Source organism: Opisthocomus hoazin, chromosome 10 (assembly GCF_030867145.1).
Source record: "Opisthocomus hoazin isolate bOpiHoa1 chromosome 10, bOpiHoa1.hap1, whole genome shotgun sequence".
Taxonomy (NCBI): domain Eukaryota; kingdom Metazoa; phylum Chordata; class Aves; order Opisthocomiformes; family Opisthocomidae; genus Opisthocomus; species Opisthocomus hoazin.
In genome coordinates, this window is record NC_134423.1 from 23,185,751 (window position 1) to 23,211,594 (window position 25,844).

At 49.4% G+C, this 25,844-nt stretch overlaps 4 protein-coding genes across 4 annotated transcripts in view; all 4 read right to left on the minus strand.

Moving 5' to 3' along the window:
- The window catches only part of CEMIP (cell migration inducing hyaluronidase 1), a 115,091-nt gene extending 101,880 nt beyond the window's left edge, over positions 1-13,211 (minus strand). The window contains exon 1 of the mRNA XM_075432242.1: positions 13,119-13,211. The gene's annotated coding sequence lies outside the window, so the exon portion shown is untranslated. The remainder of the gene's footprint in view (positions 1-13,118) is intronic.
- The window catches only part of LOC104337817 (cell surface hyaluronidase CEMIP2-like), a 52,530-nt gene extending 35,896 nt beyond the window's left edge, over positions 1-16,634 (minus strand). Inside the window, exons 1-13 of the mRNA XM_075431303.1 lie at positions 16,602-16,634; positions 12,438-12,933; positions 11,790-12,351; positions 11,402-11,571; positions 10,896-11,084; positions 10,375-10,544; positions 9,326-9,535; positions 5,341-5,546; positions 3,634-3,703; positions 2,866-2,994; positions 1,773-1,858; positions 324-455; positions 169-204 (exon numbers count right to left, since the gene is read on the minus strand). Of these exons, the coding sequence (XP_075287418.1) occupies positions 169-204; positions 324-455; positions 1,773-1,858; positions 2,866-2,994; positions 3,634-3,703; positions 5,341-5,546; positions 9,326-9,535; positions 10,375-10,544; positions 10,896-11,084; positions 11,402-11,571; positions 11,790-12,351; positions 12,438-12,933; positions 16,602-16,634 (2,489 nt within the window). The remainder of the gene's footprint in view (positions 1-168; positions 205-323; positions 456-1,772; positions 1,859-2,865; positions 2,995-3,633; positions 3,704-5,340; positions 5,547-9,325; positions 9,536-10,374; positions 10,545-10,895; positions 11,085-11,401; positions 11,572-11,789; positions 12,352-12,437; positions 12,934-16,601) is intronic.
- Positions 16,635-16,680: 46 nt separating this feature from the next.
- Positions 16,681-20,952, minus strand: LOC142362535 (uncharacterized). Its single transcript, XM_075431304.1, has 2 exons — positions 20,949-20,952; positions 16,681-17,477 (listed from the first exon to the last, which is right to left on the minus strand). The coding sequence occupies exons 1-2, from the start codon at positions 20,950-20,952 to the stop codon at positions 16,681-16,683; spliced, it is 801 nt and encodes a 266-aa protein (XP_075287419.1).
- A 2,552-nt stretch (positions 20,953-23,504) lies between these two features.
- The window catches only part of ABHD17C (abhydrolase domain containing 17C, depalmitoylase), a 29,645-nt gene continuing 27,305 nt past the window's right edge, over positions 23,505-25,844 (minus strand). The window contains exon 3 of the mRNA XM_075431989.1: positions 23,505-25,014. Coding sequence (XP_075288104.1) covers positions 24,795-25,014 — 220 coding nt within the window. The 3' untranslated portion in view covers positions 23,505-24,794. The remainder of the gene's footprint in view (positions 25,015-25,844) is intronic.

A 25,844-nucleotide genomic window follows, 5' to 3' on the forward strand; every position in this document is an offset into this window, starting at 1 on the left:
GCCCCTTGTATTAACGGCTGTGCAGGCAAAACTTGATGTGGTCTGGGAGGGAAACATGAGGTTTTCTCGTGTCTTACAGGAACTACCAGGGGAGTGTCTCAGCTTCCATTCTTGAGCCTCTTACACTGGGGGGAAAAAAATGGAAGCAGGTCGATTTTAAGAAATTACCTGGCCAGAGTGAGTCCAATTCCATTATCTGAAAACCTGAGACAGAAGAAACACAACGGTGTAAATGAGGAGGAATGTCTGCAGTGAATGTGGCCTACAGACCTTTTATGTCTGCCACGAGGGGAATGATATAACACGTAATTACAGTAACCTACCCCGAGTTGCGGAAAATAATGTCGCCACCCCTGGCCCAGGCCCCATGGTCATTATTCTTAAAAGCAATAAGACCATCAATCACGGCAGGAACTCGTGGCTTTTCAGGATCAGCATCTTGATGTGGGCGAAACCTGAAGCAAGGAGCTTAGTTAATGCAGAACAGGAGACACAGGAACCAACCTCACACAGAGGAGGTCATGCCTGGCAGACCTCATTTGGCTTCCAAATACTTGTGCGATAGGCCTAAAGAGGTGATATGCCCTGGATCAGAGTCAGGCCATTAGCTTGATTTCATCTCTGTGCTTTGGTACAAAGCAGAAAACAAGAAACATTCATAAGGGTGAAATTCTGGCCCCAGTGAAATCAACAGGAGATTTCTCGCTAGACTTCAATGGGCCCACAGTTACTCCTTAATTTGATTCAGTGTGATTTAGAGGCATAGAAAACATTTTTCCCAAGACACTTGGGTCCTTTTGTAATTGTCCTTACAAGGCCCATAGAAAATCCCTGGACTGATGCTAGAAAATCAATTAGGTGCTTTCAAGAATCTCCTTCAGCAAAGATAACAGAGTAATTGGAGCTGCTTTCCTTGCTCATACAGACCAGACCTCCACATGCTTCTGTCCCTGCTGAAAGAGAAGCTGTCATACGAAAAAAGGATTTGCCCTGGGAATCGGATGCTTCTCAATTACTTCCAGGCTCTTTCTCGCCACACTGGCTGTTAACGGTAGACTTGTGCCGTGTTTGGAAAAAAAATCACCATTGTTTCTTCTGAGTCTACCCTCACCTCCTAATTCTGATGTCCTAAGGGACGGGCCACATCAGCGCCCAAGGGGCTGGCCCAGGGAGGCAAAGTTGCCTTTTCCTTTCAGCCATACGGGAACGTTGAGAGGGTATGATGGAGGAGGAAAAAAGCCAACGATTGATCAGGAGCAGTGGCTGATTTCTGCCTCATCCTCCTCACACAGACCCATAGGGCTGCAGTGAGTGAGAAAATGGCCTTAATTTACCTGCTTCCACTCTGTGAAAGGAAGCTCAGAGATTCTAAAGCAGCAGACAAAAAGGTTTGAGGTTACTTTATTTTCCTCATTAACCTTAGACCAGTCTCAGTAGTCTATAATGTCATATTTCAGATGTAAGTTCCTCTAAGGAATTAATACGAAACGTTGGAGTTTAAAACCCACAGATGGAATAATGGGCTCTGGATCCCCTTGCACGTGCTTCACTGCTTAGTCTTCATAAACCCAAGGGCACGTGCATCGTTTTTGGTCAGCAACACCACAAACAATTCCATGCGTAGCTATGAAGTATTTGCCTTTGAGATAGCTTGTGTGTTTTTTTTCAGATGCTCCAGCCATAATGAGGCATTAATGGTCTGCTAAATACAGTGCAGAAGCCAAGCAGCAATACCATTATCCAAAATACTCAGCCACACAGCATGTGCTTACCTGGCATTATCGACAGTGAGATACTCTCTGGGATCTTCAGCGCTGGCTCTCGTTGTCTTTACTCCTTTTCCAATAAACAAACCAGCCTGAAAATGTACACAACTCCAGTTACTTTCACAGACCGCCCAACAGAGACCAGAGATCCCAGATTTTTATCAATGAACGTGGGCAGCCAGCGCGTGCAGGCACAGCGAGTGCCTGCAGCCTGGGCTTTCTCTTCCCTTTCGGTGTCCCTTGGCACCGCTCAGCGTGACATTAGCACAGGATGTAGCGGGCTGAAGTCAGGACAGAGCCAGCCCTGCCATGTGTTAAGCATCAGCATCCCGGGCTGCCTTCCGACCCAAAGCAAGGCACTGAACTCCCACTCCCTCCCTCGCAGAAAGCAATGAGGGACTCTGCCAAGCGCTTGATAACTTTTTGGAAAAACGAGTGCTATTAAGAAGGAAGGCTTTAAATAAGGGGTGACGAGTCCCCTGACAGCCAAAAGAGAACATGAGCTGCTGTAGCCAACTGAAGGCTTTGGCCTAGAGCAGGAGCTGTCATGGACCAAGATATAAAATATACAAGACACAGAGAACAGCACTGATTTCAATCTAGAATCCTGAGAAATAAGTTAAAAATGTTTTTTATAGCATACATGTTACGTTTTCATGTCAACAGTGTATTTTGGTGAAAGTGTTTTTCTTGGAATTACCCTTGAATTTTTTATCTCATTTTTCAAAGGTGATGAGCAGGCCCTGGCACAAATGACTTTTGCTCGTCCCCCTATAACCTTGCACCACTGTGGCCAACAGCAGTGAGAGTCCTGCCTGTCATTCCTTAAATCTTCACCTAGTAGTAGGTGTACCTATGGCCTGGGCACATCCCCTCTAACACAGGCACCCAAGTAAAATGGGAGCCCCATTCTGTTCAGCTCCCTCTTTAAGCATTAGAAAGAGCATCACCCCCAAAATGTTATTTTCTCTTGATACAGTGTTAAAAGACCATTACCAAACTATAAGACACCCACAACCATCTGGTTTCAGAGCACCACACAGTCAGCCCCATGCCATATTATTATATTGATAGTAACATATGAAAATCATCCACGTGCCTTGAAATTGGAGTGAACTCTGTTGTTGTAAAATACTCCCAAGGGGGTATGTTCAGCCTGTCCCTCTGGATACTGCCCCTCAGACTGTCCAGTGGGAACCCGGTGGAAGATGTACCATATCCCGACATCCTAAAAGACAACAGGAGGTCCAAGAAATGGGACAATACAATGAAGGATACAGTTTATCCTGGGGGCTTAGGATTTCCCACTGTGCTGGCTAGATTCCTAACCCAAGCCTGCCAAACACGTGCACGTCCCAGGGGACACACACCGGCCCATGCTCTTACACCTCCTGACTTCTCCTTTGGCATGGGCAGCAGCCCCCGGGGCACGCACACGTGGGTTTTCAAAATGCATATATTGTGGGTGAAGTGCAGATGGTTGATTAGAAAACATAGCCTTCTCTAAACAGGCATAATAAACACTTACATGACGTGGGTAAACATCAGAGATAATAACAATGAGAGAGTATGTATTTATAGACATAAATATAAAATTTTATTGGGCATGTAACTATTAACTACTAATAAAAATCAACATTTGCTAAGAGACACCACACACCACTTCCAGCCACAGTTGTGAGAGATACCAGTGTGAGAACTGTAGGCAAATACTTGTTCTTAACAGAGACAAAGGTTGCAGAAATATATATTCACATTTTACGATGGCTTACTAAAAATTCATTGCCCTCACGCTAACGACATCAATAAGGGTAGAATATATGGGAACTGGAGGCAAAGTACAGCTCTTGCTGCTAAATGATTTTACCTGAGCACCAGCTGCTGCGTTCTCTATTAAGTTGTTGTTTGGATTCGCAATCCAGAATGTGCTGACAGCCCTGAAAAATCAAAATCAAAATGATCCTAAGCAGTTACGAAACAGGAAGGGATACATTTTCATAGCACTGCACTGGACTTGAGCCACAACTCTCCTATTGACTTTAAAACTCCACACAACCTTTTAATGATACTCTTTAAGGAAACCATCTAGTGATGTCAGACATGCTCCTTTATGGAGCCACATGCTGAACCTATTGTAAATTATATAAGACTGTTAACACAAAATCCATGCTCCGTTAAATGCAGCTTAAGGAAACCCAATGTCTTTTTCTTTTTTTTTTTTTTTTACATGAAGCCACTTTGGAAAATGTCTGAAAAGTGAATTTCTGATTTGCTTTTTGGAACTTCAGGGGCAACGGCAAGAGGTAGAGGATTCTCCATGGATTATGAAGCTTCTAGATGGAAAACAAAACAAATGTCCTTGCAAGCCACAAATGGCTTTTTAAGCAGGAGATTAGAGAGATATTATTTGCTGTTTGTTCATATAAGGAGTATTTACTTCAGAGGCAAGATCAGTAGTGGCACAAACAGAAGCCAGATACAGCTATGAAAACACTGTCATTTGTTGTCTTGCTTCTTTTGATAACATCTTTTGCAGTAACAAAGACCACATGTAAAAGCACCGTAAACCTTTTCTCATGCCCGTACCAATTGATTTGATCAGACTAAGCAGAAAATCTCCATCATTTTTTTTATCCACCTTAACTATTACATAACCAAGAATCCACACTCCTTTTGATTAATGGAAACCCTAAATAGGTGCAAACTAAATCTGTATTAACCATACAAGCAACCTTAGCATTTCAGCAACAATTCAATTCAATATTGAAATATTAATTTCAATAATTGTAATTAATTCAGTCAGATTATTTACACAAATTATAATAAGTAGAGTTTGGTCACTGCATCCTTTTCCAGAAAACATGAAAATACAAATTTCCTTGGCTAAACTGTGTTCTTGCTTACAAACACTAGCCAGACCAATACCTGGGTCCCCGAGTACCCACGTCACAGCTCATCAGTCTCCAAAATAGAAGCTAACTTTGGTCAGCTATATCAGGACCTTGTTTATTGTTAAATGACACCCAGTGAAGTTTACGCTACTCTCTGCTTTCTCACTACATCTCCTGATGCGCTCTAGATATTCACGCAATCATGTACCATTGAGAAATTTGCTCTGGATTCTCCAGCCCCAATTCAACCCTGGTGAAAAAAGGCAAAAACTCCCTTTGTCGTAAGTGGTATTTTTGCCAGCCTCTAACAGGGCTGAAGCAACTTGCATTTATCAGACAGATTTCATGGAGCCTTCAACATCCTACCTAAAAAGAACTGAAAGGGGTTCAGAAACAAGCAAAGTGCTCTGATGTATTTATGATTCTCAAGTACACAGAGACAGGATTAACAGCAGCAAATATTCCTTGCTTAGGATTCATGCAGGTGTTAACCAACACCCTCACAAGCAAAATATGGTCAAGCAGTTAAACTATTTTAAAATGAGAAATGGTAGAAAAAGCTATAATTTTTCATTTAATATCAAATAACACCTTTCAAAAGTCTCACCGCAGCATTCTGTGGGACTCGGGTATAAAGTGCAACTTCCTTGCAAAATCCTGACTACAGCTCCTGGAACACTTACATGCAGTCGGTGCTTGGCACGGGAACGTAATCCCCGTAGACGTGGCTGCGGATGGCAAGGCACATAGCTTCGTTGCGATCCGAAGGCAAGATGGTCCCCGGCCTCGTCAGGAGGCCCAAGTTGTGATAAAACGTATTGCGTTGCTCCGTCCCGTCTTCCAGGAAGAAACAGTGCCCCAGAGTGTCATAGCCAATGGTGTCTTTTACCTGGAAAAAAGGTATAGGGGCCATAGATCACAATGCTAAGAGCAGCAGGAACTATGACTGATGTGCTTTGCTTATCAACACGTTCCCTAAACACTCACAGAGAGGTTCTACCACCCCTCTGCACAGCGAGCAGTGCCTCCATAGGCATCCATCCTGGGGCTAACTCAGACTACACGCAGTCTGCAGAAACGTGGGCCGAGCTTCTTATACAGCAAAACGGCTATTAAAATTACCCTGAGGAAGACTGCATGCATAATTAAAGGAAAATTGCAAAATACTGCACTTAAAACTGCCCTCAGGTCCACGAGAGAATATCCGATTCAGCGCCACGGAGTAAATATCTGTATAAAGATAAGTGTGTCTTTCGTGATAAACCAACAAGTTAGCCTGGTTAATCCAGAAATATTCATGACAGCAACACTTCCCAAATACAATATGAAATTCTTTAAAATGCACCGTGTGACGTAGTTTATATTAATGAGGTTTGTGTTCTTTCTCCTCCACTTTCAGAAGGTGCAGGGCCACTTCATTCCTGTAATGATCAGCCTGAGCAGAGATTGTATTTTACTGTTTCAGCCTATTTAAGACTAAATGACATGCACAGGGACATTGCATTAAACCCCGATTTGACCAAGAGGACTTAGCACAAGCCTCCTTTGATGTACAGTCTTATGAAGACAAATTCAGAAATCCTTCTTTTAAATGTAAATACTAAATCAGGCTAGTTAAAAATGCCAGCTATTTGTTACTAAATCTTAAGGAAACCTAACTTTGTACTCAGATGATTCCTGTCAGCATATTTATTCACTCATCAGGCACACAAAATTCCTGTAGACGTCAGAGTTGTGTCTATGTAAGGCTGCAAGATTAACTAACATCAACCTACTTGGTTATTTCTGTATACAGAGGGATACTTGAACTAAATCCATTTCCGATTCATATTCTGTAATTTCCTCTTAGTGGCCTGGAAGCGTGCATAACATCTGGAGTCACAAACTCCATGAGCCACAAACTATGTATGGTCCCCATAGGTCCCCATAGGTCCATCTCTACTGGATTTCATTGCTGTCCTGGCAGTCACCCCTCAAACATGTCATCTGCTGCTCTTGTTTCTGCCTCGATGAGGTGTTCGAGAGAGAGTTAAAAATCAGGCACAACGCAGCCAGGTACCCAGCTCCTAACGGATGCAGTTCTGGAAACCCACCGAGACCCTGCACGCAAGGTGTGAGCAACAAGGAGAGTAACGGAGAACCTTCGTGCAGCAACACTGAACGTGTCCCTGCCAGCTGAGTCTTGGAAATACAGATAGGAAACAGATTTAGATAAAAATGCAAGTGTCCTTGCCAGCCTGCTAAGAACAGTGAGCCTGGCTACTGCTATCCTTCCAAATGATGGGCAGAAGCTGTGCTCAGGAGGCCACGGGAGGCTATTTTTGGAAAGAAACTGTAACAGCAAACTGCTGCTGTTTTAAACAGCATTTCAATTGTAGAGTTTCATTCTTTTGAATTTAGCCAAAGTTTGGCTAATCTGTGCTTCAGACAGCTGCGTTCAAAGCCAGCCTTGTATCTGAGACCAGATTTTCGTTTTAATTAATATGATCTGTCACAGCTTCAGAAACACATGGCAGCCTGGAAAACTTGTGTACACAAAACTATATTGATCACTCTCCTAACCAGAAATAACAGAATTTAAAGGCCGTTTACATTTGCACTGAAAGTTAGGGGCCCATGCCATTAGATCAAAACCCAAATAACCGATCAGTTCTGGGACACCACAGACAGAAACTAAAAGCGTGGAAACGAGAGCCCACCTGCGGCACTGGGACAGTAGCATATTACTGTACGTGTCAGCACGTCCACAACGGAGGCTACAGCCCTGCTGGCGTGGCCAACACCAGATGATTAAGATGCCTCTAAACACTGAATTATATATAGTTCAGCAACACAATATAAGTGACCTTTACGCACTGCAGCGTTAGGCATGAGAGACTCCAGCAGACGTGCGCCAGGGCAGATCGAGACACGTCGCAGCCTGCTCCCCAGCCGCGGCGAGGAACCCAAGCTGCCCCCGCCGCCGGCTTGCGAAGCAGCACACGCCTGGCACGCGGGAGCAGCAGATGGGAGCGGGGCCTTGCAGACAGCACCGCATGACCCATGCACAGCAACTACAAACCACGGCACTCCTGCAACGTACTTCCACAATTACATCCTCTAAACCCTCAAGACAGGAGGGGGAAAAACCACCCGTCTATCTGGTTTATGCTGCCTCAAGGGCTGAAGTTTCATAATCTGATGCTAAAACGGGCACCCATCTATGCTATTTAACTGCCTTGCTTTGATATACACTCTTCTTGTACTGCAAATTATTTTCATTTATTTTAAAGCAAGGCTTTTTATTACCTTTTAATTACTCTTTATCTTAACGACTGTATTGAAACCACACAATTCTTCCACCATATCACCTATTTAACCTTTGCCATAAAATCTATTCACTGATTCATGGACTCCAAGCCCTCAGCAGTCAGATGCAGGGGGGGTGGATCTCACACTCAGATTCTTGATTTCACAACTACTGTATCCCTTGTAGCCAGATAAACCCTTGACAACCTCGCTCCTGATAAAGAGCAAGAGCACACACCATTCTTCTCGGGACCAATATTAACATAAGGCTTAATTTTTCATCCCAGTCAGGTTCCTTCAATTTCAGAGGTTTAATACCAACGGGGAGAGAAAGGGAGTTAAACTATATCCACACATACCGGGCAAGTGTCCTGCCACCTAAGGGCTCTGTACACAAAAGCAGGCTCTACAGCCAGAGCAAATCACGTACATGAGAAGATAAACAATATTGTGAGCAATCTGGACAATGCAAACCCAGTTTAGGATACATGAAAAGTGCTCCCAGTTGTACAAGTCCAGCATCACACTTTCAAGAATACATCCTTTTGAGGGGGACCCTTGTGTGAAAGAGTGCACCAGAGTGCATTTATGTTGTGTCTTACACAGCTTTATGTTCAGGGCTGAGCAAAAGTTGTCAGGAAAAACACGGGAGGTCATGGGTAGTGCAGGGAGTGCTCCTGCCTGAGCACAAGACGGGTGAACAAGGAAATGCCCACAGACACCAAAACACCGTGCGGGGTCCTGCAGAGCACACAGTCACTGGACGTGTCGGGGCTGGAACAGGAACCTGTCTTTTCCAGCTGGGACACATAGGGCTTTTTTGTGGGTTTTTTAAGTTCCTCTCCACAATGCCCTTGTGACGATCTAGGTCAAAGCCAAGTTCCTGAGGGCTTTTCTGGCACTGAAGTGGCCTTTTCGGTCTGCCCCTCTCATATTTCATTCCCTTTGTCATGTGAATATTTTTGGATATATTTCACACTGCCCTGACTTGAACAGCCCCTGCCTTTTTTTATCTCCTTTGCAAACTAAAGGTCCATTGCTTCAGTCGGGTCCAGTAATGGCCCGTTGCTCTCATGTTAAACGAAAGCTCCTATTATTACAAACAGTCCAGAATAACCACAGTAAAGGTTTTACTACATTTGATCGTACCATTAATAATATTAATTAGGAACCTGAAATCCATTTCAAAGGGCTGCACTACAAGGCCAAAAGTCTTAACCTGAACACCAGTCAAGTAAAGTTGACAAGTCAGGACATTTCCTGGGGAAATGGGGTCTTGTTTCAACATGCTGATTACTCTTTGCATCACAAATGGCTCTTACTGTTTAGCAATGCCTAAACAAAGAAATTAACTTGGTACTAATAAAATATGTCTCCTACCAGAAGGCCATGAGTTCCATGTATGGCAACACACCTAGAGAAGCAGTGGTGGATAGCCAGGTTATCAAGGTACGCTGGGCGTTCATATCCTCCTCTCTCATCCACATCCTCAGCTAAGTGAAAGTGCACAGGGTAACTGCCCAGGATTTGCTGCCCCATGTTTTTTAATTCCACTCCCGACATGTGAACAGAGCTAAAATTCCTTAGGATCTGTTGAGACAAATGTAGATCCGTTACAATATAAACACACGCAGAAAGAAAAACACCTTTTTTTTTTCCCCCTCTCATTAGGCAACACGTTCGCAGAAGCGAAACAAGGCCTGATCCCAGAAGGAAGTGCCAGCTCCCTGCTCGGACTCGCAGCAGCGGCAGAGCAGCGTGCCAGCGCCCGCACACCCCCAGGCACGGGGCTGCCAAGGAGCGGCTGCCACACGTAGTGAGCAGCACTTCGCGACGGCAGCGTGGCACGGCTGTGGACGCCGCGCAGGGGTAGCATTTACTGCCAGGCTCTACTTCCTGGCAACTTCATCGCTGTCAAGCAATTTTAGGCAAGACCTGCACAGCTCCCCGGTTTCCACCAACTGGTGGTGGAGTAATTGTACACAAAGCTGCTGCCACAGCAGGACTTTGCACCTCTGCCAAGCACACGTGGGACAGCCAAGAGGAGGAAAAGCACAACAAAGGCGAAACCCAGGATGTCTCCTGGCTGTGAAGGGAGAAGGTTTGGTCTGCAGGAAGCACAATTTCTTCAGCCACATCTCATGAACCATCTAACCTCACACTGACCCCGCTGACAGCGATGCCACTAAAGAATCCCCTCTAGCCCAGAGAAGGGTACATTTTCGCATACACAGGGGAAAAAAAGAGCACGGCCTCACTGCAAGTCTAGTTTTGCAAAAACAGGCCAAGAAACTTTTCCCTGTTTCTTAGACAAGTATTCTCTTTCCCCCAGACGCAATGGTACTTTCATGCATTATATTGCTTATTTACAAACCAGGAAAGGAACCATTTGAAACCACCTCCAGGCATACGCATTAAAAATTACTCACTTTAATATGTCCTCCAAATGTATCAAAGGAGAAAAACTGGCATTGATTTTGTCCATAGCAGGAGTCTTCCATTTCTCCTTGAATAAGTATATTTCGAGTCAGAAGACCAACCTCTGCCCTCATATCGACGCCGTCTATGATTTCTCCAATGTGAAGATAAAGTGGGCTGCCTGCGAAAATCAGAAACCTTTTTATTCAGGGTGAGAACAGCATCTTCGTTATCGCATTGTTCTAAGCAAGTGCACAACCTTCATTTCAGCAGTCACTGAGTCTGGGGACGTGCCCAGTTGTTAGTATCTACACCCAGAGGAGATCAGTGCTTCCCCTGCCTTCCACAGAGGACCACTGCCTCTGATCAAACTTCCAAGTCCCCACATAATATTGGGGCCTTCAGCTCTCATACATGACCGTGTGTTCAAGGGACAAAAATCAGCTAAGAATACAAGTAAATGTAGGATGCAAAAGGCAAGACAATGCAAACATTTACCACAAATGAGTAGCTTGATAAAAATATTTCATACCATTAATTTTCACTTGATTACTTTTACATTCAGGGCAAGGAAGGAGATTAAACTCTTCAGCCTGATGCATAGAATAATCCGTACTGGCAACGACGATCCGGTCACCAGGTAACCAGCTTGTAACCTCATCCACCAAATGAAGAATTATTCCTTTGGACACCTCCACTTTAAACCCACTATGAGGTACCCCTGAAAAAATGAAGCAATCAATTATTTTTACAGTCACACACAACAGAATCACGCGATTACCCAAAGAGCATCCCAGTTTAATTTTTATCTAGACAACTCTGTGTGCAATGGACATGCTCTAGCCGTTAGATACGTCAGCATCACCTCTTTGCAGGCAGCTAAAACGTTACTTTGTGAGAGCACTGCTGTTAGTCCGGTCACCCTCCACGCGAGCAGAAGACCACGGTGTTGTCGTCATTGCACTGCCCCAATTCCCCGCCCCCGGAAAAAGCAGAGCAAAGCGACAGAAGAGCAGACACCGTCAGGGAAGACCAGACCTTTTATCCACCCGCTGAAAGCGGTAACAGTATAGCGGGTGCCGTCGTAGGCGAGGAAATCTCTCCGGGCTACGGCTAACCCCGTCGTGCCGTCCCCGTGGTACTCCCGCTTATCTTCCGCCGTGGAACGCCGATCCCCACCGAGGATCCCCACCAGCGCCCAGGGCTGCCTGAAGGACACCGGGAAGGAGCCAACCGAGCGATACCCCGAACCCCGCTCCCTCACAGAGCTTGGGCGGGAAGGCAGGGTCGGGCGGGCCCCCCCCGCCCCGTCCCCGCGGTCGCTGCCGGCCGTCGGGGCGAGCCCCGGGCGGGCGCTGCGGCGCGGAGCTGTCCATGGTGGCGCCGGGGGCCGCCGCTCCCCCCCCCCCCCCCCTCCGCCCCTCACCTGTAGCGCAGGCGGGCGACGTAGCCACTGCCCAGGCGGTCCCGCAGCAGCAGCCGCGTCCCCGGCGTCAGGCTGCGGGCGGCCGAGTCCCCCATGGCGGCCGCCACCACCGCGCCGGGGGCCTGGCGGGCCAGGAAAGCCCGCAGCCGCCGGCACTCGCCGGGCCTCAGGTGGGTGTCGAAGCGCCCCGCCGCCAGCACCCGCGCCGTGCCGGCGTCCAGGACGCGGATGTTGAGCCCGCGGCCGCCCCACCGCTTCTCCCAGGAGTAGGGCCCGTGGCGGAGCCCGCCGGGGTGCAGGGTTTTGTCCAGGAGGGTCCAGGAGCGGGGCCGCCGGCCGTGCAGCTCCAGCACGCCGCCTCGGCCCACGCCCACGAACTTCTGCCCGAAGCCCTCCACAGCCGCCCCGTCGGCGGCCCGCCCGTACAGCGAGATGGTGGCCCGCGAGCCGTAGGGGCAGCGCTCCGAGCCGATGTGCAGCTCCCCGCCGTCCCGGATGAGGATGTAGCGGGCCCGCAGGGTGATGGGCGGCCCGTCGGGGCGGTCGGCGAACACCAGCCTGCCTGGGGAGCGGGTGGGTGGGCGAGGGGAGAGGAGCGGCGTCGGGAGGTTGCCCCCCCCCACACCTCCCCCGCAGCCCCCCGCTTACCTCCGTCGCGGATGACGAGGGAGTGGAAGGCGGCGGAGCTCTCGAGGCGCAGGGCCGCCCCCCGGCCCACCACGGCGGCGCGGCGGGGGTGGGAGCCGGGTCGCCACGGAGCGAGGTGCGGAGCGGCCTCCGGGCAGGGCCCTGCAAGAGACGGGCGGCAGCGGCGGCGGCGGGGGCTCGCGGAGGGGCGCGGGGGGGGGAAGAGGCGCGGTACCGACCTGATGCGCTGCCGTTCGCTTCTCCCCGGCGCGTCCCGCGGCGGCACCGGCACCGGGACCGGGTGCGGGGCCGGCGCAAAGGACAGGGGGGGGGCTCCCCGGGGCCAGCACCTCCCGTGTGCCGCCGCCGGTACCGGCTGCCCGCAGTCGCCGGGCACCCCCCGCCCGCACACGTGCGCTTCGCGCGGAGCCGGCGCTAAGGCACGTTTTGCTTTTGGTGGGTTTTTTTGTTGTTGTTGTTTCGGGTTTTTTTGTTGGTTTTTCTTCCTCCACTTAACCTAGCAAGACCGAAGACGGAGATACACCCCCTCCCCCTCCGTCCCGCATAACCCCGGCCCCGGCGACGCACCCCACACCGCCTCTCCGAGCAGTGAACCGGCGAGCAGAAACCCCCCCCCGGCGGCGGATCGACGAGAAAAAGCACCGGCGGGTTTCAAAACTTCTCCCGCAAAAGACCGCTTACCTATATTCCCTCCCCCCGCCCCCGGCAGCGCCGAGCCGCAAAACTCCGCACTCCGCCTGCCGGGAGCTGCCGACGGGGGCTGCCGGGCTCCCGCTCCTCCGCTCCCGCTGCCTCCCCGCCGCCTCCCCTATTTATATCCATCTTCCAGCCTCTGGCGGTGCCCGCGCTGTTTACAGCAGCCGAGCTGCTGGCTCCTCCCAGCCGGGGACGATCCCTCCAGCCTGGACGTGGATCCGCAACCGGCGCCCAGATGCCCGGGGACGGGGGGAGCTCCCCCCCCACACCCCAACCCCCCAACCCGGCCTTCCCCGGCTCCGAGCCCATGGGGGCTGCGGGGTCCCCCCCGGGGTGGCGGGGAGCAGGGCGAGTCTCAGCGCGGGGGGCTCGGTGCAGACCTGCGAGGCTCGAAAGCCCCCCTGCAATGCCAGCTACCTCCCCGAGAAGGGCAGGGGGCTGAGGCACGCTGGCCCCCAGACCCCGGTGTGGTCACCCGGGGCTTGGCACGGCTTGGCCCTGCTTGGGAGGCAGCTGGCCCCTCCGACACCTTCACACGGGGGTCTGCTGCCCTGTGCACCCCTGCGTCTGGGAGATCGACGGAGAATGCGGTGACCTGGTGGGTGCAAAAAGTTCCCCTGAGGGTGGGTGAGCAGAGAGGTACCCACCGCTTCACCTCCCATCAGCGGACAAAACCAGCCTGTAGTCTGAGCCCACGGAGGGAGAGGGGAACCGCCTTCGAAGGTGCTCAGGAGGGGAACAGCCTTCGAAGGTGCTCTGACAAGACACGGCCTTGAAGAAACCACACGTGCGTTTACCCCCACAGCCTGGGACTGAGCTCCTGGCTTTTGCAGGTTCCTGCCTGGCTCCGGTCTCAGTGGACGCGGCACTGCCTGCGGAAGGACCACCACACACTGGGCACCAGACTACCCCATTTTTTTTATAGGCTCTAAAATACAGCATAACCAAGTTTCCCGGGGACACGTAAAGACAGGTAATGGGTTACTGAAGCCCCTGCCTGCTCCCTCCCAGAGCCTACAAGCAATCCCTCTGCTCTGCTCCGGAGCCCATCGTCCAGAGAAGATGAGCCAGGGTTGGGCAGGACACGGTGCCCAGGGCCGAAGCCAGGGAGGTGCAAAGCCACAGGTGCTGCCGATCTCAGAGACATTTGTGTGCCATCATCTGGTCAAACCGTTCCAATCTGTCACCTCCGAAATTTATTCTGGTGCAGGATTTCTCCTGACGGAGGGCACAAAGAGGCTATAGTCATGTTAATCAGGAGCAAGCGCTGTCAGGCAAAATATGGGAACAGCCTGGAAGCAGGGGGGTGGGCGAGGGGCACGGCCATGCCCCGCGCCCCAGACAACAGCTCTGGAGCAGGAGCAACACTCCCTTGCGCTAAACAAAACCCAGCCGCTCTCTTCCACCCTGTCCTGTGAGCTGGAGTCTGCTGGATCTGCAGATAAGCACCCAGCCTAGAGAAACAAACCCGGGTAACGCTCCCTCGTCTCAACGCTCCATGAATACAGGGAAACGTTCGCGCTGCCACCTCTGCTACCGGCTGTTCACCTACCACGCAGCGCTGGCGCTTCTATTCCCGTCTCAAATAGCTTTTGTCATTTTCCTTCCAAAAAAGCAGCATCAGTCAGCGTTGTGCCTCCCCATCTGAATACGACACCCATGAATGCAGGTCATGGGAAAGCAGAGCTGTTATCAGAGGTACAGGAGGCTGCGCTCAAATTTTGAGGGGGGAGATTTATCCACCGGTGGAAGTTTCAGGCAAGACAAATAGGAGCATTTCATCTTAAAACACACTAAATTCTCTGAATTCAACGGCTCTAGAAGTGCAAAATTTGAGACAGAAGAGGACTTGAACCTTCATTTCATACCTGTCGGGGCCCTAGATATCTCATACAACTTTATTTAAAATATTCACGCTGTGCAAAAGATTTCATAGACTTGCGACCTGGATGAAAGGCAGCAATGATTAATCTAATGCAGTAACAGTGGGAATAAATATAGCCCAGGCTTCGGTGCGCACCAAGCTCTGTGCAGGCCCTATGAACGGATCAGCACTGCCCAAGTCACTCCGGTTTACGGTGGACTTGGCCTGAGCAAGAACCCAATACTTCCAAGGTGCAAGCACTTCTCAAATCCTTCAAAGCCATCTCCCCTCAAAATCCACAGAAATACACTGGTCTGATTCTTTTTCTGCAAGAACCGCTTTCTGGTGAATGATTTCAGTGCCATTTTCCCCCGTACTAAGTTTTTAACTGCCTGAGGAAGAAAATTCCCGAGTAAATGAGGCTGGACACACCACCCTGTTTTTCTAAAGATTCCCATCTCATTGCAGGCAAAACCAGAGAAGCGCCTGCTGCTGGCTGTCGTGCCGATTGGTACCTGTAGTGCGGTGCTCGGCAGCTAAACCCCTTTTCCTTCCCCCCTTTCCCAAATGTCACTTTTCGAGCCGATTTTTGCTCTGCAGCAGCACCGCTGTGACGCTCCCGCCGCAGCAGGACGCGTCCGCGGCGCGGGAGCCTTCCCCAGCACCCTCGCTCCGGCCTGCAAGCGAGACACCGTGGCTGATGCTCGCCGCCTCGGCTGGCGTAACTCTTCCTCGCCAACGAAAAGAAAAGAAGACAAACCCTCCTCTGAGTGTTATTGTTGGTCATAAACTAAAGTTTCGCGTTCTAACGAACAAAAATGAGTCATTTTCTGTCACGGGCTACCGGGTGTGAGGCAACCTCGGCCGCCCCGTGTCTCGGCCTGTCGCGGTGCCGGCAATGCTTTGCCCCAACACGGCCGTAATGGTCCATACCCAACCCCGACCACCGGCCGGGTCTCGTCTGCAGGCGGCGGCTCCGAGGGGCCCGCTCCGCACCCAGCAGCACGCCCCCGCCGGGCGGTTCCCCGCTCCCTTCTCACTCCTCGGAGGAAGGCAGGCGCAGCGCGGTCCGCTCCCACCCCCCCCAGCGCGCTCCCAGGGGCGCGGGCGGTTCGGCGGGGTGACCCCGGCTGTGCGGGGGCGACGGCTCCCGCGGTAGGGACCCCCGCATCCCCCCCGCCCGCGGCGGGAACCGGGCGGGGGGGGGGGAGGGGAGAGACCGAGCTGGCGCGCCCGGCCCCTGCGGCGCCGCGGGCGGCCGGGCGGGGGCGCTCTCGCACAGCCGCTGCCCGCCGCGCGCTGCCCGCCCCGGGAAGCCCTGGCTGCGGCGGCCTGGAGGGGGGCGCCGGCCGTCAGCTCCCGCGCCAGAGTAACTGTTAGCAGAAAGATTTTGTTGTTATCACTTTTCTGTCCCCTCTTCCCAGCCGCATTAACTGTAATTCTCCACTCTTGAAAAAAAAAAGAGAAAAATTTCACTGTTCTCAACACAGCGTCGCGCTATCCCCACCGGCAGCCCCCAGCGCAGGGGGGAGCGGGCGCGTCAGCTTCTGGCGGGAGCTGGAGGCACAGCCCGCCAATGCCCGCCGCGGGCCTGGCCGCCCCACCCAGCCGGGCACCGCCGAGCCGGGCACCGCCATGCCGCAGCGGGCCTCATAGTGCCTATATTGACTCCCGCAACGGGCCTCACAGCGCCCATATTGACTCCCACAGACCGGTCCCCTTACAGCGGCCCCTCTGAGGCGGCTGCCCGCCATACCGGCCTCCGTCCGGTGTCTCCTGCTCTGCAGCCGCCTCACCCCAGACCTCCCGCTTCGGGGCAGCCACACTGCGCCTCGGCTCCAGCTCAGCCCAAAGGGTGAGCGATGGCCCCTGGCACGACACAGGGCCCACCCCTCGCCCGGGTGGTGCAGAACCTGACCCCACAACTCCGCTCCACCAGCACCACAAAGCAGCCGAGATACCCACATCGTGTCTCCTCTTTAGATACCTACCACTCTGCTCCGCTTTGGGCTTTCGTGGTGTCTTCCTTTGCTTCTTGAGATGAGGGAAGGCCTTGGACTGCCGAGCCGCAGCCATCGCTCCCACACTCCTGAGGAGCCGAAGCACCCTGCGCAGCAAGAACGGCTTCACCTTGCGCTGGGCCACCGTGAGAGGACCGATCCGGATTTTGGGCAGGTTGACTTCTCGATCGCAGTTATAAAACCGAAAGAGATTCCAGGCCAAGCCAGGTCCAAAGGTATCCATTAAAATATATCTGGAAAGTTTAAGGAGCGTATCACAGGACAACTGCTTTTCTTGTGGTTTCTGGCCCAGGTTCTGACTTAGCAAACTTCTCTTTCCCTGGTGACTCAGGAGCGGGCTGCTCCTGAACAGGCTGGAGGGTTTGTATGAGCCCACAGTCCCAGGAAGGGGTTTCTTACTGTGCAACAGTCCTTCATAATCCATATCCCATAAAGAACTGTTGGGATTCAGGCTACGTTCTGAAATGATTGCAAATACAGTAAAACCTATTAAACAAACAGTGAAAAATCCCGGTGGTTTTGTTTCTTTAAAATATATGTCTGTCTCTCTCTACATTTATCAATGTTTTGCTGTAAGCTCTGGATACAGAGCAGATCGCTACACTACTTTGACAAACTTACTGAATGTTTCGATGGGCCAAATCCGTCGATTTGCAGTAGATTGGTTTTTAGGTACCAGAACGTAAGAATGATTATTTGTAATCTTTAATTTAAACTAATGTTTCCTATAATGCTCAGGAAAACTATCCTTATTCTACGTACATACACCTCAGAGTACACACATCCCTAAGAAAAACCCTAATCACCAAAAGATTATGTACTATTCATATAAATGTACTGAAAAACACGAAGCAAAATAATGATTATTATTAAAGACTATAAAAGCCTTTTTCGTACACGACAAAGGAAGGAAATTTCTACACTCCTGCTGAGCTGTTTGCATGTTGGGCCCAGCCCAGCCTCTAGGTTTTTCATGTATATAGGCTGGGTTTAAATGAAAGGCTCAGTTTTGCTTTCCAGGTGATCTCCCTGCTGATTAAAGCCATTAGCCTGGTGCACCAGGGTCAAGCTGCAGCTGCTCAAAGGCCACAGGAGCTTTATCCTGCGTCAAGAAGGTACCGGTACAGGAGATAATGGACTCTCTGGGGCTTAAATTTGCTTCCGAAGCAGTGCCCCTACCCAGCTCTCCTTTATCCAGGTTGAGCCTGAAGGTTCAATTTACACCCCGAGAACCGATCAATAAAACAATTAAAGGCAACACAAGCAGGCTGGGACTTCACAATAAGTAGAGCTGCAAACAGACAAGAAAGCTCTAATAATTAAAAGGGACAAGGAATCCAAAACTTAATTGCATCTTGCCAAAAGTGTTGGAAATAGTTAATGTTTCAACATAGCGGCACACTGCTAAAGGCTGGAGGTCAGGTCCTAGGAGCCCTGGAATGTGCCTGCAGCTTTCCCTTTCATTTCGAAGCAGAGAACAAGATTTTTAAGAATGTTCTATTTCCTAGAGGATCCTGGTCCAGCACGTTTGAGAAGCTCCAGCTATTTCTTTTATTTGATTTCAAGATTAAGGTTATCAGCTTTAAGTAGTCGTGACTTACAGACCAAGGGATTGCTTGCATATTGTATTAGTTAAGCATTCTACTATTATGTTGGAATTTTACTACCAAAATGCACATTACAGCTGTAACTCATCCCTGAAATATAACCCTGTACTACTTAGAAACTCCAAAATACGACTGCTAGGACTAGACGGCAGTGGCTAACTGAGGAATACGTCATAACGAAGCAGCACTTGGCATCTCTGCTGCCTCTTTCATTCAGAGCCATCGGCAGCCGTTGCAAGAACCCTGTCCATCAGGCCCCCCGGAGATCACCGAGCTCTTCCACTGCTTTGCTGATGGACTGACGTGGAAGGGAGCAAACCGCTCATGCGAGATCCCCGGGAGGAACAAGGAGAGAGAGTCATAGAATCATTAAGGTTGGAAAAGACCTCTAAGGTAATCAAGTCCAACCGTCACCCCAACACCACCATGCCTGCTAAACCATGTCCCGAAGTGCCACATCTACACGTTTTTTGAACACCTCCAGGGATGGTGACTCCACCACTGCCCTGGGCAGCCTGTTCCAATGTCTGGCCACTCTCTCAGTAAAGAATTTTTTCCTAATATCCGACCTAAACCTCCCCTGACGCAACTTGAGGCCATTGCCTCTCATCCTGTCACTAGTTACTTGGGAGAAGAGACCAACACCTGCCTTACTACAACCTCCTTTCAGGTAGTTGTAGAGAGCAGTAAGGTCTCCCCTCAGCCCCCTCTTCTTCAGACTAAACAGCCCCAGTTCCTTCAGCTGCTCCTCACAGCACTTGTTCTCGGGACCCCTCACCAGCCTTGTTGCTCTGCTGGGAGGACCCAGCTCCGGCAGGACCCCAGAAATACGGGGTCCGTAATTGCCCCTCCTCCCGCGCAGACATGCTGGGGGGAGGATGGTCCACGCAGAGGAGGGCTGCCCGCACCGCTGCCACCTGACCGGCGCCGGTCTGAGCCGAGGGGAAAGGGCTTTGGGTTTGACCCAAAGCGTCCCAAAGCGCGCCGAGCGGCACCGCTGCCGCAGAGTGACTTGAAAGGTCAGCGGCATTCAATCTTTAAGTAGGTCTGCAAGCTCTCTATGATAAACTGCTGTGTAAAGCGTTATTTAGAATAAACAAAACTTTGGATCAATGCGTTGTCTTCCAAGGCAGCCCTTAAACTAAAAAAAGGTCTGAGGAACTGAAGTAGAAAACAAGCTACGGGCCCATCGCATGCAGCCACCGCCAAAGCCACGGTCAGACCATGCCGTCTGTCCGCGTCTTGCAGTCCATCTGCAGGCCACAGGCAGGCTTCCCTCCCCGGTTTTCTTCAGGCAGAAGCGAGCCCTAGCAGCCACACTCCTTCCTCCTCCTCCTCCTCTCCCGGGCCAGTTACAGCCCGCACCGCGGTGCTCGGCCCCGGGGCGGCTGCAGCACCGCCTTCCCCTCGCCCTCCTCCTCCTCCGCGCCCCTCCGCAGACCGTCACCGTGTCGCTGCGGGCTCTGGCCGCTCGTCGCCTGCGTCCCGGGCCGGGCGCCCAACACCAGCAGCAGCGGGAGCAGCGGCGGCAGCAGCCGGCCGGCGGCAGCGGGGCTCCTCGGCGGGACCGGGGCGGCACCTGCAAGGCAGACGGAGGGGTTGGCTCCGCAGAGCTCCCCCCCGACTCCTGGCCCCGCTCCCCCCGCCCGCGTCCCCGGCTCCTCACCCGGCCGCGCCCGGCGGAGCGGCATGGCCGCGGCGCTGCCCCGGCGGCCGTCCCGGCCCTGCCCCGCCGCCAGCGCGGCTCCCCCCGGCGCGGAGCCCGGCGGGCTGGGAGGCTGCCCGGGCCGCGGCGGGAGGGATCTCCCCCGCCGGGCCGCACAAGGGCCCGTTATGCGGCGCACATGTGGCACGGGGCACGGCGCGGCAGAGCTACAGGCCCGCAGAGTTCTGCTTTCGCAAGCCCCGCGCTGCCCGCTCGCAGCCCGCCCCGGCGCCTCGACACCCCGCACAGGGCGCGCTCACCGTGACAGGAACCAGGGTACACCCGACAGCGAACGTGTTGAGGGTGTAGGGGTCGTCTTGGGTTTTCTCTCTCCCCCCCTTCCTTCTCTCCCCCCCCAAGGCATCTCTTCACGCTTTCGGCGGGGACCCAGCTACAAAGGCAGAGGCAAGGCACGGAAGGAGCAGCGCTCACCCTCCTGATGGAAGGACCAACAGACTCACGAGACCCCAATGTTGCACAGCTGGAAGACAAGCCCCCCCCCTGAAATTCACACCCATCTGATCCAAGAATTACCGGGGGCCTTGGAAAGTGGTAAATACTAAGCAGGTAGTCTGTGTGCTTGACCTCCTTCCCAGCAGCAGCAAACACCCACCCTACCCATAGCCGGAGCTGGGGGTGCAAAACGACGGCGCTTCCAGCACAAGAAATTTCAGAGCTAAAATTGCTGGTGAATTGCACAAAGGATATAGAGAAGTAAGTTAAATGGACTTGAATGAGATCGTTAATTTACATTCATTTACATTCATGAGAATAGACCTAGGGAAGAAAACATTTTCCAAATGAGAACAATCAAGGTTTACTGCCAAATGAACACCTGGAGGAAGAAAGTGCACTGGTTCTCTACTTCTATGTTTAGCATCACTTAGAAAAAGCACATACGATGCAGAGTTTATAAGAGACATGTACACTACGAGGTGTAAGCACAGGTTTGGGCATTTACACAGCTAACGGGTCAGCGCCCAGAGCAGAGCTGCCGCCAGTCAGAGGAATGACATGGAAAAACGAGCAAGAAAAACGCAGCAGAGCCAACATGGGGCAACAGGTCTCCATGTGAACACAAGTTAAATTTATAACAATTACATAAATTTAAAAAGGATTCACATCAAACTCCCTGGAAAATGCTACCTTTAAAGTTGCAACAAATATTTTCCTCTGGTTTTTCAAAGTACAAACATTAGGCAACCACGGACAGAAGAACAGATGTGCCACATTACCTTCCCGGAAAGAAGCGCCGTACTTCACATCTGGCTGCGTTGGACCAGCAAAGTCAGTAAGTCACACAGGAAAAAGGGAGAGAGCATCCACGTGAAGAAAAAAATGTTGGTGATCATTTACACCCTTGGAAGACCCATTGCATAATTTATCCAGGCAGAGCCAGCCATTTTTACAGTGACACTTCGGCAGCTCTAAAATACGCCTTAACAAGCTCTTGAAAAGGCCCACATTATAAATTTAAATGAGAGAATGTTAGCAGTTTGCTGGAACAGACCGCTTTTCAGCCCAACCCAACGTTTCTCTTTCAAAACCTCATGTCATCCCCTTTCCCATCATTTAAAAATTCTACTCTAACATTTCTCTTTAAACAAGTGGGGCCTGAAATCTGCTGTCTTGGAAGTACTCTTCATGAATTGGCCACAGATTTTTTTTCAACTATTAATTCTAATGTTGACCAGCAGCAGTGTTTTGAAATGTCTGAAACAGTGATGCTTTGGCACAAGCTTAAAATATAAAGAAGCTCACTACTACTATTTGTTTTATTTTGTGCAAAGGCCATGTCAGAAAAATCTAAAAATTTCAGAATTCAGTTAATGGATGAGAATAGGGCTACAAGGGAAATTATTTAGAAGGACCAAACAGGTAAACAAATTATTGAATTGAGAGAGGGAAGTTCCATACCAGTGGATCACTGATAGGTCATTAACTAACATTTTAATTAACAGCAAAGTACTCGTTAGTTATATGTAGATGAACTTTGCAAACCAAAACAGACAGCGCAGAAGCCAGAAGAACAGCGAGGCACCCCTGGGAATTAGTTAGGCAGGAATCTGGACAAATAAAAGATAGTACAAGCGGAAGTTCATGTTCAGCCAGATACTGTGAACTCAGGCCGCGTACGCAGAGACCACAGGACATACACGACAGTGCTGAATTCAGATTTGGGGTTGTCATTAACTGAGGAATACTGACAAAAGGCAAAACAAAGACAAGTAACAAAATAACTGCAGGAGTTAGAAAAGTAGTAATTAAAAAACCAGTTTATAGGGAAAGGGTTAAAGCGTAAAAGGGTAGCTACAAGGAGTCATGAGGAGCAGAAACACTGTAGGCTGAACTTCTCAGAGCAACAACAACATTGCCTACTAAAGTAAAAATTCCCCTAGTCACTGTACGGACAGGCTTACACTTCCAAACATTATCTTGAATACCTATACCATAGACACCAGCTTTGTCTCCGCAGAGCTGTAGTCTCAGTAAGAACACATGCAGAAATGGAAGAAAATCCAGTGCGGATTTATGAAGGTACAAAACAAAAGAAATGAGACACGTATCTGAACATTTATCTAAAATACAGGAGGGAAGCAGCAAGCCTGAGGTGATGATCAGGTGATGCCCATTTTGGCTGGAATAAGTCACCAAGAGAACAACTGGGGGCCATGATGCCTGAGGCATTTAAAACTCACAACTGGATAACTCAGACGGGTGGATCCAAGTTCTAAGGATCCAGATGATGCGGAGCAGGATGGCTGTCCTCATTTCCCCCCACTGTAAGTGAAAATACCAGTTTTTCTCCTTTTACAGTAATAGGGCCAAGTGAATAATCAAAAACAATAGACACACTTGTGGCACTGACAATTAAGTGCAGGCCTGTTAAGGACTCATGACAACTATGTTCAAACATTTCTTCTAGGCAACGAATCATGATTTTTCATTACTTAAAACCAGCTGAATGTCATTTAATCTCTTTTACATGTGACTTACATACCAAGCTTCATGGAAATGTGGCTTTGTACTAAAGTATTCTCCTAAAGGAGAGTTTTCCTTGAAAGGAAGGAATTAAATAATGAAATTCAAGTTACTCCATGAAGTAATGTGTACTTCACACTTCCCTTGTGTATGAAAATTATGTGCCAAATAAGATTCAAAAATTCAGCAAGCTCTAATCCATGCATCCTTTATTCCATTACAATCACTGTGTTGCATTCTAGCAACAGGACACAAACTGCAATCAATCGCGATCAATTTATACAACAATCTGAGGCTTACAGTACATTTAAGGCCTTTAAATTTGGAAAAATTAGACCTATGCTAGTAGTGTAACAATTTTTAAGTGTCTTGCATTTCTGATGCATAATCTGTGCGATTCCAGTGTCAAAGAATCAAATTACTTCTAAACTAAAAAGATCAGCTCAATGAAAATTTAGGTACATAAATTCATCAAAACATAAAATGTGTAAATTTTTTTTTTGTCCTGGAAACTTTATAAAACTTTAATAGCAAAATAATATAGGGATAAAAATGTATTTTAACAAAATGTATTCAATCATATACAAACCAGAATTTTGCAGTTTATTGTAACTAGACTTAAATTAAAACTACCAATTAAGAATCTATGCATAATGTAAATTCAAATATGTACAGTACTTTTAAAAAGTCTACAGGAATGCTTTACAGAAGGAAATGTCTGTTATGGCTATTATTCAGACCATCTGAATATTAAAATGAGTTTTCTAGTAGTAAATTTACACATTTATTTTTAAACAAAAGCAATTTTGTCCCTAGTTCCTTTAAGAATATTCCAGTTATGTTTATACAGGTAATGGAGAGGTTGTTACGGAGTTTAGCCCCATATAGTAGTTTGTTTATTTTCAGGAAAAAGTATGTTTAAATAATTTACTCAGGAAGATCAGCAAGTTAACAAAAGAACACTAGAAGAGAGGAGGGGGAACTTCATCACAATAACTTCCCAGTTACAACACCACAGCTAGAAACTTCACAGAGAAAGTACTCCCTTAGATTGAACCCATGACTGATTGTTCAGAACAAGCTGTAGCTCGTAACGGTTGTGTTCTCCACACTGAGAGCACTTGGGAAAAAAAGTCTTTGTAGGGCAGAATTATAAACGATCTGACGCAAGACAAAAAACTGATCTTCGATTAATACAGCACTAGGTAAAAAGTGTCCCCATAAGCAGCTAGTATTCCCACTTCCTTCAGGGCAACGAAGCTAAAAATTGTTGGAGTTACAGTAGTTGACCATATTTGTGTGCATTAGTAGAATAATTTCCAGATATAAAAGACAAATTTCATCAGATGTTTGATTAGAACACCCTAAAGACAGGGTGTTTCTTCATAGTATAAAGCTATTACAGCTATCCAGTTAAAGCATGTGCAAAACCAGGTAATTTCTTCCGTTCACAGTAACTGAGGTAAAATCAGGTAGGCTTCTTCAGGAGTTGGGAAGTTCATGAGATATGAACTGTTTTAGTCTCTCTAAGTACTGTGCATAAAGCTCTATGTCATTATGCCCAGCCCCTTCCACCCAGAGGGGCTCAACCGCTCGTGGACATCGCTCGTACATGGCCAGGCCGTGGGAGAAATCGATTACCTCGTCTTCGGTACCATGGATTACCAACACAGGAGAGGTCACCTTGGATATCTTGTCAATGCTGGGGGGGTGGAAAAGAAAAACAGAGCTCAGCTTGGGGCTTTAACTTTCATGCCATCAAGGAAAGTAAGCTTGACCATCAACACATGATCCAGTTTCCACCACGTGCGTTTAAATGGCAGCAAAACGTTGGAATTGCGCTCAAGTGCTATGGAACAAGGCTCACTCCCAGGAGGCATGTGCAAACAGGAACCTGAGCTGCCATCACCATCATCCCACCAGTTCCGACAACAAGAAGCTGAAATGGGCAGCACGCAAATGATGTTTGGCACCAGCCCCACCCCCCCACCCCCCAACATTGTGTATATCTCTCACAAAAAACATTAAGCAGCAAAGAAGATCCCACTGGACGTGGTGCCAGTGTGGACTCTTCACTTTACACATTATCACTTTCCAATTTAACAGATCAGGAACTAATTAACTACATTCCAGCCATAAGACTCATGCAAAAAAAAGCCTCAGCTCATGAGGTTTGAACCTGTCTTAATCCATCTTTAAATTCCCAAATTAAAGCAGATTCAGCTGTTCCTTCTACTGATTTGTCTACATTCAAATGGCAAGAAAGAAAACTGTGGGAGAAGAGTATCACACAAGGATATTTAACTGCAAACCAGAAGAAACACAGGATTTTATGTCACGCAGCTAACTTCTTCTGCAAAGCGGCCTTAAAGTATTTTTTCTTCCTTTTGTTCCAGCTACATTTTGCAGACCCATACAGCTAGTGGCCACCTCTCACAGGAAAACAGGTTCAGAGGAAAGGGAAGAGTGACAAAGGCACCTTCACACCTCCAAGTTCAGGCCAGACAACCCCAATTAATCAGCATACTGGTA